The following is a 13,667-nucleotide window of genomic DNA, read 5'->3' on the forward strand; positions in this document are numbered from 1 at the left end:
TAATTGGCATAGAGGAGGGGGGGGAAGGTGAAACCAAAGGGATCAACAATCTTTTCAAAGAAGTATTATCAGAAAATTTTTCAAACATAGAGCAAGAGGTTGATACACATTAACAGGAAACTTATAGAACCCCCTTTAGACAAGATCAGAGAAAAAGTTCTCCATGCTACATAATAATCAAATTAACCAATGTAGAAGCCAAGGAGAGAATCTTAAAGGCAACAAAAACAAAAGACCGCTCTTCGCCTTTTCTTCGCCATCGTGGTTCGGGCTCCTGACTTGCTTCCTCGCGATGTCTTCACACAAGACTTTCAGGATCAAGCGATTCCTGGTCAAGAAACAAAAGCAAAATCGTCCCATTCCCCAGTGGATTCGGATGAAAACTGGTAATAAAATCAGGTACAACTCCAAGAGGAGACACTGGAGGAGAACCAAGCTGGGTCTTTAAAGAATTAGACCTGAGATGGCACATATTTATGCTGAATCAAGGACGTGATCATCTTGCTGCATCAGGCTGAAAATGAATCTGATCTCCAGCGATGAAAGATGCATAGTATTGGGCTTGTTTTTGTTTTTTGTTTTTTTTTTCAGAATAAATATGTGAAAACTTTAAAAAAAAAAAAAAGACCAAGTGACATTCAGAGGCAAACCAATTAGAATCACTCCAGACTTCCCAAACTAAGTCATGAAAGCCAGAAGGGCCTAGAGTAGGGTATTCCAAACTCTGAAAGAAAACAACTTACAGCCAAAAATTTCCTACCCAACAAAACTATCTCTCAAATTAGATGGGAAAATATAAATCTTCCAAGACAAACAGAAGCTGAAGCAATTTATGTCTTCAAAGCCAGCACTAGATAAATACTCAGAGATTAATTGCCAAGAAGAAATAATACACACCAGAACAAGAGAAACAAGAACTTCCATATAGCAAACAACTAAACAAAGAAGAACAAACACTACCTCAAGCAGAAGTTAAATCTCAATATGTTAGGAATTAAAAATCATTTGTCAAGCTGGGTATGGTGGCACACACTTGTAATCCCCGCACTTGGGAGGCTGAGAGAGGAAGATCGCACAGGTTCGAAGCCAGCCTCAGCTACTGAGTGAGGCTCTCAGCAACTTAGTGAGACCCTGTTTCCAAAAAAATATAAAATAGGTCTGGGAGTATAGCCCGAAGGTAGAAAGCCTTTTGGTTCCACCTCCAGTACAAAAAAAAAAAAAATCACTTGTCAATAATCATATTGAACTTAAATCGCCTCAACTCACCAACAAAAAGACATAAAGTGACAAAATGGATTACAACCCAGAATCCAGCCGGGCGTAGTGGCGCACGCTTGTAATCCCAGCATTTGGGAGGCTGAGACTGTAGGATCGCGGTTCACCAACAGCCTCAGCTACTTAGTGAGGCCCTCTGCAACGCAGTGAGACCCGGTTTCCAAATGCCCCTGGGTTCCATCCCCAGACCCGCAAAAAAAAAAAAAAAAAAAAAAAATCCATCCATCTGCTGCCTAAAAAAAACATACAAGTAAAGATGGCAACAAACTTAAGGTAAAGGGCTGGAGCGAGATAATCCATGCCAATGGAACTCGAGACAAGCAAGAGTAGCAACTATGATATCAGACAAGTTAGACTTCAAGTCCAAGCTTATTAGAAGAGATACAGATGGTCATTTTTAGTGGTAAAAGGAACAATCCAACAAGAGAAAAAATCCAAAGTCAAGATTTATGCCCCAAACATAGATGCAGTTACTTTCATAAAACAAATTCTTTGTCATATTAAGTCATACATAAATCTCAATACAATAATACTGAGAGACTTCAATATTCCTCTTACACCATTAGACTGATATTCTAGACAAAAGGTGAGTAAAGATGCTTCAGACCTAAATACGATTAATCAAAGCCGGGCATGGTGGCGCACACTTGTAATCCCAGCATTGGGGAGGCTGAGACTGGAGGATCGCGGTTAGTGGACAGCCTCAGCTACTTAGTGAGGCTCTCCGGAACTTAGTGAGACCCTCTTTCAAAATAAAGAATAAAAAACAGGGCAGGGGGTGTAGCTCGGAGGTAGAATGCCCCTGGGTTCCATCCCCAGACCGCCCCCCCCAAAAAAAATAGAATACCATTAATCAAATGAACCTTTTAGACACATATAGAATATTCCACCCAACTACACCAGAGTTTAAACTTTTCTCAGCTGCTCACAGAACTTTCTCCAAAATAGATCACATCCTAGACCACAAAGTGAGCACTAGCAAATTCAAAAAATGTGACATACTTCCCAGTATCATTTTAGACCATAATGGAATGAAACTAGAAATCAAGTATAAGATCCAGAGAAACCACATAAACATGTGAAGACTGAACACTACACAGATGAAAGAAGAATGGATCATAGAAGTAAGGGGTAAAATCAAGAAATTTCTAGAAACAAATGAAAATAGAGACACAACATATCAAAACTTCTGGGACACTTTGAAGGCAGTATTAAGAGGAAAATTCAAAGCACTGAGTGCTCACATAAGAACAGAAAATCACCAAATTAATAACCTAATGATATACCTCAAAGTCCTTGTAAAACAGGAACAATCTAATCCCAAAGCCAGTAGAAGACAGGAAATTATTAAAATTAGAGCAGAAACCACAAAGTAGAGAATTAAAAAAATAATACAGAGCCAGGCATGGTGGTGCACACTTGTAATCCCAGCACTTGGGAGGCTGAGACAGGAGGATTGCACAGGTTCAAAGCCAGCCTCATCTACTTAGTGAGGGTTTCAGCAACTAATGAGACCCTGTTTCCAAATAAAGTATAAAAAATAGGTTTGGGAGTATATCCCGGGGGTAGAAAAGCCCCAGGGTTCCTTGAAAAAATTAACAAGATAGATGAACTACTAGCCAATCTAACCAAAAAAAGAGAGAATCAACCCAAATTACGAAGAGATGATAAAGGAGATATCACTACTGACAGTGTAGAAATCCAGAGGATTATCAGAAACTACTTTGAAAAACTATACTCAAACAAAATGGAAAATCTGGAGGAAATTGACAACTTTCTAGGTAAATATAACCTGCCTAAACTGAGTCAAGAAAATATAAAAAATTTAAACCAACCAATAGTAATCAGAGATTGAGGCAGCAATAAAGAGCCTACCATCAAAGAAAAGCCCAGGACCAGATGGTTTCCCAAGTTAATTTTATAAAACCTTTATAGAAGAGCTAATCCTGTGCTCCTCAATCTATTTCGTGAAATAGAAAAAAATGGGACTCTCCCAAATACATTCTATAAAGCCAACATTACATTAATACGAAAACCAAATAAAGACCGCTAAAGGAAGGAAAACTACAGGCATATAGCTTTGATGAACTTGGATGCAAAACTGCTAAACAAAATACTTGCAACATGCATTCAAAACCACATCAAGAAAATCACACACCATGACCAGGTGGGGTTCATCTCAGGGATGCAAGGTGGTTCAACATACAAAAATCAATCCATGTAATTTATCATATAAACAGAACCAAAGACAAAAACAACATAATCATTTCAATAGACGCTGAAAAAGCATTTAATAAAACCCAACACCCATTTATGCTAAAAGTACTGCAGAGAATCGGAATAGAAGGAACATACCTCAACACAATAAAGGCAATCTACAACAGGCCCACAGCCAACATCATATTAAATGGGGAAAAACTTCAGGAATTTCCCCTAAAAACAGGAACAAGACTAAGATGTCCATTATCACCACTTCTCTTTAAAATAGTACTTGAGACTCTAGCCAAAGCAATAAGGCAAGAAAAAGAAATCAATAGGAAAAGAACTCAAATTTTCACTATTTGCAGATGACATGATACTAAGAAGACTCAACAATCTCAACCAAAAGGCATATAGAACTGATCAACCAAGTCAGAAAAGTGTCTGGATACAAAATTAATTTTTTTTTTGGTGGTACTGGGGTTCCTGGAAGCCCTTCTACCTCCAGGCTACACTCCCAAACCTATTTTTGCATTTTTATTTGGAAACAGGGTCTCCTAAGCCAGCGCGCGGGGCTAGCTTCGAACCTGCGCGATCCTCCTGTCTCAGCCTCCCAAGCGCGGGGATTACAAGCGTGCGCCACCACGCCCAGCTACAAAATTAATTTTTAAAAAATCAGTAGCTAGCTGAGCATGGTGGTGCACGCTTGTAATCCCAGCACTTGGGAGGCTGAGACAGGAGGATCACACAGGTTCAAAGCCAGCCTCTGCTACTTAGTGAGGATCTCAGCAACTTAGTGAGACCCTTGTTTCCAAATAAAGTATAAAATAGGTCTGGGATGCCAGGCATGGTGGCGCATGCTTGTAATCCTAGAATTTGGGAGGCTGTGATCTGAGGATCGCGGTTCGCAGACAGCCTCAGCTACTTAGTGAGGCCCTCCACAACTCAGTGAGACCCTGTTTCAAAATAAAGAATAAAAAATTGGTGGATTGGCCAGAGCCGAGGCGCGGAGTGGCCGGAGCCGCGGAGTGGAGCGGCCAGAGCAGCCGAGCAGAGCGGCCAGAGCAGCTGGAGCGGAGCGGCCAGAACAGCCGGAGCAGCCAGAGCCGCGTCGCGGAACATCCGGAACGGCCGGAGTGGCCAGACCCGCAGTGCAGAGCAGCCGGAGCGGCGTGGCCTACATCTCCCCTAGCAGCACCAGGCTCCAGAGAGGAGGGAGACTCAAAACAGAGCTCAAATCAAGAGAGGAGGTACTCTGGCCTCACAGCCTAGGATGCAGAAGCAGCATCTTACTGCTGGCGGCAGCAGCGAGTTCACCGGACGGCCCTAGACCAATCCACTCAACCAGCCACCAGGCGCCTGAGAGGAGAGGTGGACAGCGAGCCGAGGTGAGCAGGTGCTGAACAGCCGGGCAGCAGTCAGCAGTTTTGTTGGTGCAGGGAACATCTAAAGCTCCCAAGGGCCGGGCACAGCACAACTGGCAAGGACTCAGAGCAGAGCTCAAAACCCGATAAGAAATATGACGCATCACGGCCGAGGGCGTGGCAGTGGTGCCATATTGCCAGTGGCGGCAGCAGCGAATCCACCGAGTTCACTACAGCTCCATCAGCACACTTAACAACCGTGAGTCAAATTGCGGCCCCTAGGGGAGAAATCCCAGTACTGCACTCCCAGGGACTTGCGCAGATAGTCTCCCTGGGTCGGAGATTTTAGCAGTGCAGCCCGGTGGGGGAGTGGCAGTGGCAGAGATATCATACCATAGTCACAACTTCCTGCTGGAGAACCCCCAACTTGGCACCCCCCACGATCTAAGCAACCTTGATTGACTCCCTGGGTCTGAGACTTTGTGATACAACCCAGTAAAGGAGTAGTGGTGACTGAGATACCACAGACTCGAGATCCAGAGCATCTTAAGTGAACTCGTAGTGACTCAGGGAAGAACCCAGAGAAGGCGCAAACTTCCAAAATCATGGGAAAGAGAAATAACAATGGAGCAGTGAATGCCCACAACCCCACAACATCAGAATCTGATAACACAGAAGTCCAAAGATCTCTAGAAGATAAAATTAGGAAAATAACTTTAGAAATAATAGAGGACTTTCGAAAAGAATTTAGAGAGAGTCAAAAAAAGATAAAGGATGCAATTAATGAAGTAAAGTCCTCAATTCAAAGTATAAACAACAGATTAGACCACATGGAGAGTAGAATCTCACTTCTTGAAGATGATCATTCCAAAAATGAACGTATAGTTTCTAATTTAGAAAAAAAAAAACCAACAGCAGGAATCTGACATTAAAGAAATATGGGCCCATTTCAAGAGAGCTAACCTAAGAATAATTGGAATAGAGGAGGGAAAAGAAGGTGAAACCAAAGGGATCAACAATCTCTTCAAGGAAGTAATAGCAGAAAATTTTCCAAACATAGAGCAAGAGGTTGATACACAGGTCCAGGAAACTTATAGAACTCCCTTTAGACAGGATCAGAGAAGAGGATCCCCACGCCACATAATTGTCAAAATGACCAATGTGGAAGCCAAGGAGAGAATTTTAAAGGCAACAAAAACAAAAGGCCACGTGACATACAGAGGCAAACCAATTAGAATCACTCTAGACTTCCCAAACCAAGTTATGAAAGCCAGAAGGGCATGGAGTAACATATTCCAAACTCTGAAAGAAAACAACTTCCAGCCAAAAATTTCCTACCCAGCAAAACTATCCATCAAATTAGATGGGGAAATAAGAAGCTTCCGTGACAAACAGCAACTGAAGGAATTTATGTCTTCAAAACCAGCGCTAGAGAAAATACTCAAGGAGATTAACTGCAAAGAGGAAATGGGTAATACACGCCAGAACCAAAGAAACAAGAATTCCCATCCAGCAGACAACTAAGCAAAGAAGAACAAACAGTATCTCAAACAGAAATAAGATCTTAACATGTTGGGAATTAAAAATTATCTCTCTATAATCACACTGAATGTAAACGGCCTCAACTCCCCAATAAAAAGACATAAAGTGGCAAAATGGATTAAAAGCCAGAATCCATCCATCTGCTGCTTACAAGAAACACACAAGTAAAGATAGGAACAAACTCAAGGTAAAGGGCTGGAGCAAGGTAATCCATGCTAATGGTACTCGAAGACAAGCAGGAGTAGCAACTATGATATCAGACAAGTTAGACTTCAAACCCAAACTTATTAGAAGGGACAAAGAAGGTCACATTTTACTGGTAAAAGGAATAGTCCAGCAAGAGGAAATAACAATAATCAACATCTATGCCCCAAACATAGGGGCAGCTACTTTCATAAATCAAACTCTTTGTGACATGAAGTCACACATAAATCCCAACACAATAATACTGGGAGACTTCAACACACCTCTCACAATACTAGACCGATCTTCCAGACAAAGGGTCAGTAAAGATGTCTCAAAACTAAAGAACACCATTAACCAAATGGACCTGTTGGACACATATAGAATATTTCACCCAACTACAGCAGAGTTTACATTTTTCTCAGCTGCTCACGGAACCTTCTCCAAAATAGATCACATCCTGGGACACAAAATGAGCACTAGCAAATTTAAAAAATGTTACATACTTCCCTGTGTCATTTCAGACCATAATGGAATGAAACTAGAAATCAACTATAAGAAGACCCAGAGAAACAACATAAACATGTGGAGACTGAACACCACACTTCTGAATGAAGAATGGGTCATAGAAGATGTAAGAGGTGAAATCAAAAAATTTCTAGAAACAAATGAAAATAAAGAAACAACATATCAAAACCTCTGGGACACTTTGAAGGCAGTATTAAGAGGAAAATTTATAGCACTGAGTGCTCACATAAGAAAAACAGAAAATCTTCAAATAAATAGCCTTATGACACACCTCAAAGCCCTTGAAAAGCAGGAAAAATTGAACCCCAAAACCAGCAGAAGACAGGAAATTATTAAAATTAGAGCAGAAATTAATGAAATAGAGAATAAAAAAATACAGAAAATCAATAAAACCAAAAGCTGGTTTCTTGAAAAAATTAAGAAGATTGATAAACCACTAGCCAACCTAACTAAAAAAAAGAGAGAATCAACCCAAATTATGAAGATAAGGGATGAAAAAGGAGACATTACTACTGACAGCGTTGAAATCCAGAGGATTATCAGAAACTACTTTGAAAAACTATACTCCAACAAAATGGAAAATCTGGAGGAAATCGACAACTTCCTAGATAAATACAACCTTCCTAAACTGAGTCAAGAAGATATAGAACACTTAAACCAACCAATAACAATCAAAGAGATTGAAACAGCAATAAAGAGCTTACCATCAAAGAAAAGCCCAGGACCAGATGGTTTCCCAAGTGAATTCTATAAAAACTTTATAGAAGAACTAATCCCAATACTACTCAAACTATTTCGGGAAATAGAAAAAACCGGGACTCTCCCAAATACATTCTATGAAGCCAACATCACACTAATACCCAAACCGAATAAAGACAGTTCAAGGAAGGAAAACTACAGGCCTATATCTCTGATGAACTTGGATGCAAAACTATTAAACAAAATACTAGCAACACGCATTCAAAACCACATCAAGAAAATCATTCACCATAACCAGGTAGGGTTCATCCCAGGGATGCAAGGCTGGTTCAATATACGAAAATCAATCTATGTAATTCATCATATAAACAGAATCAAAGACAAAAACCACATGATCATCTCAATAGATGCTGAAAAAGCATTTGATAAAATTCAACATCCATTTATGATAAAAACACTGCAGAGAATTGGAATAGAAGGAACATATCTCAACATTATTAAGGCAATCTACAATAAGCCCACTGCCAACATCATATTAAATGGGGAAAAACTTCAAGAATTCCCCCTAAAAACTGGAACGAGACAAGGATGTCCACTATCACCACTTCTCTTCAATATAGTACTAGAGACTCTAGCCAGAGCAATAAGGCAAGAAAAGGAAATCAAAGGAGTACAAATAGGAAAAGTAGAACTCAAACTTTCACTATTTGCAGATGACATGATACTATATTTAGAAAACCCAACAAACTCAACCAAAAGGCTTATAGAACTGATCAACAAATTCAGCAAGGTATCTGGATACAAAATCAATCTTCAAAAATCAGAAGCTTTCCTGTACACCAACCATAAATCCACTGAAAAAGAAATTCAGAAAACACTTCCACTCAGGATCTCCCACAAAAATATAAAATACCTAGGAATAAACTTGACCAAGGAGGTAAAAGATCTCTACAAAGAAAATTATAAAACACTGAAAAAAGAAATTGAAGAAGATCTTAGAAGATGGAAAGATCTTCCATGTTCATGGATTGGCAGAATAAATATCATTAAAATGGCCATCCTCCCAAAAGTGATCTACAGATTTAATGCAATGCCCATTAAACTACCAAGATCATTCCTCACAGACATAGAAAAATCAGTCCTTAAATTTATCTGGAATAACAAAAAGCCCAGAATAGCCAAGGTAGTTCTCAGCAACAAAAACCACGCAGGAGGAATCACAATACCTGACTTTAAACTATACTACAAAGCCATTGTAATAAAAACAGCATGGCACTGGCAAAAGAACAGATATATAGACCAATGGAGCAGAATAGAAGACCCAGAAACAAGTCCACACACTTTCAGCCAATTGATTTTTGACAAAGGGGCCAAAAACATACACTGGAAAAAAGATAGCCTCTTCAACAAATGGTGTTGGCAAAACTGGTTAACCATATGCAGAAAATTGGATGTTAATCCCACTTTTTCACCCTGTTCAAAAGTCAACTCACGATGGATCAAAGACTTGGAAATTAAACCAGAGACTTTGAAGCTCCTTGAAGAGGGCATAGGTCCAACACTACAACACATAGGCACAGACAAACATTTCCTCAACAAGACCCCAAAGGCACAACAAATTAAAAGGAGAATCAATACATGGGATTGCATGAAACTGAAGAGCTTCTGTTCAGCAAAGGAAACTATCAAGAATCTCAATCGAGAGCCAACAGAATGGGAGAAGATTTTTGCCACCTACACCACTGATAGAGGACTAATATCTAGAATATACAGAGAACTCAAGAAACTCAACACTAAGAAAACAAAGCATCCAATAACAAAATGGGCAAATGAACTAAATAGACACTTCACAAAAGAAGAAATTCAAATGGCCAATAAATGCATGAAAAAATGCTCAACATCACTGGCAATCAGAGAGATGCAAATCAAAACTACCCTGAGATTTCACCTAACTCCAACTAGAATGGCAATCATTCAAAACACGAACAACAACAGATGCTGGCGAGGATGTGGAGAAGTGGGAACTCTAAGACATTGTTGGTGGGATTGCAAATTAGTGCAACCACTTTGGAAAACAGTATGGAGAATCCTCAGAAGAATGGGAACAAATCTACCATTTGATCCAGCAATACCACTGTTGGTTATCTACCCAAAAGAAAAGAAACCAAACTACCAAACTAATGCATGTGTATCTATGTTCATAGCTGCACAATTCACCATAGCCAAACTATGGAACCAGCCAAGATGTCCATCAACAGATGAATGGATTACAAAACTGTGGGATATGTACACAATGAAATTTTACTCAGCCATCAAAAAAAAACTCAATTACATCATTTTCAGGGAAATGGATGGAACTGGAGGACATTATGCTAAGTGAGATTAGTCAGGCACAAACAATAAGAAATCAGATGCTTCCCCTAATATGTGAGAGTTAGGGAGAAAAGAGGAGCAAACAAGACAACCTGAGAAAGGAGGTGGGAAGAGGAAAATCTCTAAAGCTCACAATGTACTTAAACATATCGAAGTCAATCACTAAGCCAAGCAAGGGAGGGAGGGACGGGGAGGGAATGGGGTGGGATTTGGGTAGGGGTTAAATCAGCGATGAGTACATGTTTGTACACACAAGATTTTTACCCCAATAAGTTGTATGAATATAATGAACCAATAAAAAAATTTAAAAAAATAAAAAATATAAATAAATAAATAAATAAAGTTTAATCATAAAAAAAGAATAAAAAATTGGGCAGGATGTGTAGCTCAGATGTCAAATGCCTCTGGGTTCCATCCCCAGACCCACAAACAAATAAAATAAAATAGCTGGGTGTAGTGGCGCAAGCTTGTAATCCCCACGCTTGGGAGGCGGAGACAGGAGGATCGTGCTGGTTCAGAGCCAGCCTCGCTGGCTTATGAGACCCTGTTTCCAAATAAAAATATATAAAATAGGTCTGGGAGTGTAGCCCGGGCGTATAAGGGCTTCCAGGAACCCCAGTACCACCAAAAATAAATAAATAAATGAATAAACGAATAAAAATTAATTAATTAATTAATTAATTAATTAAATAGGTCTGGGAGTATAGCCCAGAGGTAGAAAAGCCCCTGGGTTCCACCCCCAGTACCACAAAAAAAAAAATAAATAAATAAAATAAAAATCAGAAGCTTTTCTGTACACCAACCATAAATCCACCAAAAAAGAAATCCAGAGAACCCTTCCAACTCAGGATTTCTCACAAAAAATAAAATACTTAGGAATAAACTTAATCAAGGAGGTAAAAGACCACTACAAAGAAAATTATAAAACAGTGAAAAAAAGAAATTGAAAAAGACCTTAGAAGATGAAAAGATCTTCCATGTTCATGGGTTGACAGAATAAATATCATCAAAATGGCCATACTTCCAAAAGTGATCTACAGAGTCAATGCAATACCCATTAAATTACCAAGATTATTCCTCATAGACATAGAAAAATCAGTCCTTAAATTCATTTAGACCAACCAAAAAAAAAAAAAAAAGAGAGAGAGAGAGAGAGAATAGCCAAAGTAGTTCTCAGCAACAAAAACCATACAGGAGGAATCACAATATCTGACTTTATACTAAAAAGCCATAGTGATAAAAAAAAAAAACAGCATGGTACTGGCACAAAAACAGATACATAGACCAATGGAGCAGAATAGAAGTCTCAGAAACAAATCTACACACTTACAGCCAATTGATTTTTGACAAAGAGGTCAAAAATATACACTGGGGAAAAAAAGATAGCCTGTTCAACAAATGGCGTTGGCAAAACTGGTTAACCATATGCAGAAAAATGGAAATATTTAGTGAGACCCTGTTTCAAAAATAAAGAATAAGCTGGGCATGGTGGCGCACACTTGTAATCCCAGTACTTGGGAAGCTGAGACAGTAGGATTGCATAGGTTCAAAGCCAGCCTCAGCTACTTAGTGAGGTGCTTAGCAACTTAGTGAGACCCTGTTTCCAAATAAAATAAAAAATAGGTCTGGGAGTGTAAGCTGAAGGTAGAATGCCTCTGGGTTCTGTCCCTAGCACCACACACACACAAAAAAAAAAAAATTCAACATCATTAGCAATCAGGCAGATGCAAATCAAAACTATGCTGAGATTCCATCTAATCCCAATCAGAGTGGCAAGCATAAAGAAGCCAAATAACAACAAATGCTGGCAAGGATGTAGGGAAACAGGAACTCTTCTACACTTCTGGTGGGATTGCAAACTAGTTCAGCCGCTATGGAGATCAGGGTGGAGATTCTTCAGAAAACTGTAATGGACCCACCCTATGATCCAGCCATACCACTACTGGGTCATCTTTCCAAAGGGGTCGAAATCAGAGAACTACAGTAATATACGATTACCCATGTTCATAGCAGCACAATTCACAATAGACAAATTATGTAACCAACCTAGATGTCCATCAGCAGATGAATGGATTACAAAATTATGGGAATACACACAATGGAATTCTATTCAGCAATAAAGAAAAACAAAACTGTCATTTGCAAGAAAATGGAAGGACCTTGAGAACATTGAGACACGCCAGTCACAGAAAGTGAAGGGTCATATATTTTCTCTAATAAGTGCACGCTAGGGAGTAATTGGGATAACAGAGGGACTCCAGATAATGGAGGAGAAACCTCAGTGGAGCCAGGGAGGTGGACTAAGGGACGGGTAGGGGGAAGACTGAGATTCACTACCATCGACTACGTGTACATATGTAAATATACCAATGTCAATCTTAGTACTTTGTATTGGGAAGGTGGGGAAATGGGGAGGTGGGGGGGCACCAAGTGCTGTGTGCATATATGTCACTGTTAATATGATTTACACAATGATGTGAGACTATAATGCACCAATAAGAGCACCTTATTTAAAAAATATTAAGTTCAGAGAAGGGAAAAAAGAAACAAGACAGGTGGAGGAGGAAGTATCTGCTTTTGTATCTCGTTTATGCTAGGTAAAATACATCTCGTGCTTATCCCTCTCCTCCCAAAATTAGGGTGCCAAGGGAACAAAGAACTTCCACATTCTTTGTTCATGGTCCACACCTGAAGCTCTTGCTTTCTGAGCCTTCACTAGTGAATAAAGAAACCTGCTTTCCACTCTGGCCACTGTCTCCTGTTTTCAGGGTCCCAGTTTTCCTGCAACAGTTCAACTCCAAGTCATGGAGCAACTAGAACGTGCAGCCTTCCTATGTCCCCCATTTTCAGTCCTTACTGCCCTAGTTTTTATTGCTACTTCTTTTTTTTTTTTCTTTTTGGTGGTACTAGGGGTGGAACCCAGAGGCTTTCTACCTCCGGAATATACTCTCAACAGTTGTTTGTTAAGTAATCATTACTAACATTTATTTAGCACTCATTTTAGGACAGATATACTTTCCATACATTATTCCATTTGCTGTTTCAGCAACCCCATAAAGGAAGTACCACTGCTATTGCCATTTTACATATGAAGAAACTGAAATTCCCAAGATTACTCAGCTGGAAAATGTCAGAGCCAGATTTACACACAGGCTGTCTGACCCCATAGATCATATGTCAACCTTTAAAATGGGAAGACGAACTAGCAGGAAAAGAACATTCTATGTTGACCCCAAATCCTGAAAAGTGAGGTAGGTCTTATTTCAGATCTAAAGTGGCTCACCCCAGATTAAGTGGCCCCACACTTTCCTTGGAGGTCATCACGGGAAGACTGGGAATAGTGCCAAATGCTGAGGTCCTGCAAGGTTTGATATTTACTGGGGGGAAAAAAACCCAGCCAGTGCCATGGTGAATTTATTCAGCACTTGGTCATTTGGCTTCATAACTCAGAGAAAGTGACAATGAAAGATGGACACAAGGACATCCTGAGACGGAAAGGTTACA

The 13,667-nt window shown here is 39.8% G+C and overlaps 1 protein-coding gene across 1 annotated transcript; it reads left to right on the forward strand.

Annotated features, from left to right (window-relative positions):
* Positions 1-292: 292 nt before the first annotated feature.
* LOC308260642 (large ribosomal subunit protein eL39-like) lies at positions 293-448 on the forward strand (the record flags this gene model as incomplete). Its single annotated transcript, XM_080692085.1, has 1 exon — positions 293-448. One exon carries the CDS (start codon positions 293-295, stop codon positions 446-448), a length of 156 nt encoding a protein of 51 aa, XP_080548211.1.
* Positions 449-13,667: the final 13,219 nt, after the last annotated feature.

This window comes from Muscardinus avellanarius (genome assembly GCF_963383645.1).
Source record: "Muscardinus avellanarius genome assembly, chromosome: 3".
Taxonomy (NCBI): Eukaryota; Metazoa; Chordata; class Mammalia; order Rodentia; family Gliridae; genus Muscardinus; species Muscardinus avellanarius.